The following is a 2595-nucleotide window of genomic DNA, read 5'->3' on the forward strand; positions in this document are numbered from 1 at the left end:
CAAAGCATACATGTAATGTCATACATCAATAAATTGTTCATTCTAATCAATTAGCACCTTTTGTACAATGAATCCATTGTTATTGATTAGATACACATTAATATCCTGATCATCATCTGTATCACATTCTTCCAAACTATTGGTAATCAGTGATTGCTTGGAATATTTTGAAGGAGAACCACAATCACCTCCTACAAGAGTAGACTAATAAAGAATGGAGGGAAAGAAAGAGAGAGAGAGAGAAATGAAAAAAAGGAAAAAGTAGTACAAAAAGTAGAGTGGAAAATTCGGTAATAATAATACAATGTACGTGTACTGGTGGTTTTTATGTTAGGGATTTTGCAGCCGAGTAACATTGGAATAAGCAAACCAAATTTGGCATTGTTTTATTATTTTCGTCTGAGCAGCGTCATTTTAAAAATAATTAATCATGTTTGACCACAGGATTTGTGATAAAGCATGCTAAGTGAGCTAAACAGCATGAGCTTCATGATCTGACAAGCACTACAATACAGTAAATGACATTTAGAGCGAATTTAAAATTCAAAAAGATCTAAATTTAATCGGAATCAGCTCAAACTTTCTACACGACATAACTACATATATATGTATCAGAAAAAAATATAAAAATAGCAAATTCTCCCCTCTTCATTTTTGGCAAAATTTTGCCCATGACCCTGTACTATAGTACAGGGAATTTGGCACAATTTTTGAGGAAATTTAAAAAATTTGAAAAAAATCTAAGTTTGATCGGAATCAGCTTAAACTTTCTACACAACATAACTACATATATATGTATCAGAAAAAAATATAAAAATGACAAATTCTCCCCTCTTCATTTTTGGCAAAATTTGGCCAATGACCCTGTACTATAGTACAGGGACTTTGGCACAATTTTAGAGCAAATTTTAAAATTCATAAAAAATCTAAATTTCATCAGAATCAGCATAAATATTCTACGCAACATAAGTACAGTATACATATACGTATTAGAACAAAATATAAAATTGTAAAAATTTTCCCTCTTCATTTTTGGCAAAATTTGGCCAAAGGGACTTTGGCACCAAATTAAAAATTCCAAAAAATCTAAATTCGATCGGAATCAGCTCAAACTTTCTACACAACATAACTACATACATATGTATCAGAAAAACCATGAAAATGGAAAATTCTCTCCTTGCAATTTATGTTGAAACTCAAAATACAAGGGTCTTTGGCCAATTTTGAGAAACTTGACAATCTACTGAGAAGATGCTACATGAGAACTACATGCACGCCAAATCTTTTGGGAAACCCAGCCTGACTGTTTTAAAAAACAGCAGATCAAATTCAGCAATGTCTTCAGGAGACAATGTCTGAAGATGTTAATATCAGGATCTGAAGTGACACACATGTGTACATGTCATGTACACTGTACATGTGCAAAATTTAAAAGGAAAGAATTCTTCAATCTTATTACATATTCTGATAAATGTATACATTACTTATGTTGCGTGTATGCTGTACATTATTAACATGTAACTGCATTATAATTAGCTCATTGCTCATTTGACATATTTTCATGTATATTATTTTAGGTTCCCTTACTCTTTTTCTCTTCATTTCTTTTGACTCATCATCTAATGGTGGTAACGAACCATCTTTAAATAATGAACTCCATTCAACACCATCAGCCATCTTCTCCAATGTAATATCCAATCTATGAAAATAAAAAATAATTATGTTTGATATTAATTAATAGATAATACTAAAGACAAACAAAAACAAATATACAATAAATGAATAAAGAATTAATAAAATAATAATAATTATAATAAACAAACAATGTACAATAAATAAATAAATAATAATAAATTTAAAATACAATAAATAAATAAACACTAAAAATCACTTACTTTCCTTTAGAGTAGGTCCAGGTGCTAGTACATTCATCAATATTGTATAATAAATCTCCTCTAATGTATGTTGTACCATCACTTAAACCAACACTGATACTGGTACTCTCCATTATACATACTATATCTGATTTATTAACATCTTCTGGTATCATTATACTAATATTGATATCAGTGCTTGATTGATTCCAGCCGGTATTATACTCCATTGTATCTTGATTGGTGTTCCCATCACTTTCCTTGTCTTCATTCACCTTCTTCTCTTCTCTATCTATTCCTGGTGCTGATTCTGATACCAATAGTAAGCATTCATTGATATATTCACTGTATAACGGTACAGTGGTCGCTCTGAATCTACACAGCTGGGTCTGAGAAACAACTTCAATATTACCAGACCCAAGACGATCAGAGAGACACACCCTCCACCAGACGCAAGTACAGTATTTTATGGATGTATCTTCTAATTGGAACGTCATAAAGTCGATGGCATTACCCCCATCAATCAATGATGCTGACTGTATAGTAACATTACTAGTAATCAACTTTATTCTTGATATTATACTCCAGAAATTAATATCAGTACGATCCCCAGTATAGAATAATAAGCAATTACCATCATCGTATGACGGCTCATAAAAGAGGGCGTGGTTTTTAGAGAGAAAGATGAGACTTGAGTTAGTGGTAGGAGGGTCTGATGATG

The 2595-nt window shown here is 31.6% G+C and overlaps 1 protein-coding gene across 1 annotated transcript; it reads right to left on the reverse strand.

Moving 5' to 3' along the window:
• Positions 1-57: 57 nt before the first annotated feature.
• LOC109591293 (uncharacterized) lies at positions 58-2587 on the reverse strand (the record flags this gene model as incomplete). The annotated part of the gene is made up of 3 exons (XM_020007054.1): positions 1896-2587; positions 1588-1699; positions 58-204 (listed from the first exon to the last, which is right to left on the reverse strand). Coding segments are annotated over exons 1-3 (735 nt in total), but the record flags the coding sequence as incomplete, so codon positions are not given.
• Positions 2588-2595: the final 8 nt, after the last annotated feature.

This window comes from Amphimedon queenslandica, unplaced genomic scaffold (genome assembly GCF_000090795.2).
Source record: "Amphimedon queenslandica unplaced genomic scaffold, v1.1 AMPQUscaffold_8504_Cont19552, whole genome shotgun sequence".
In the NCBI taxonomy this organism is placed as follows: Eukaryota; Metazoa; Porifera; class Demospongiae; order Haplosclerida; family Niphatidae; genus Amphimedon; species Amphimedon queenslandica.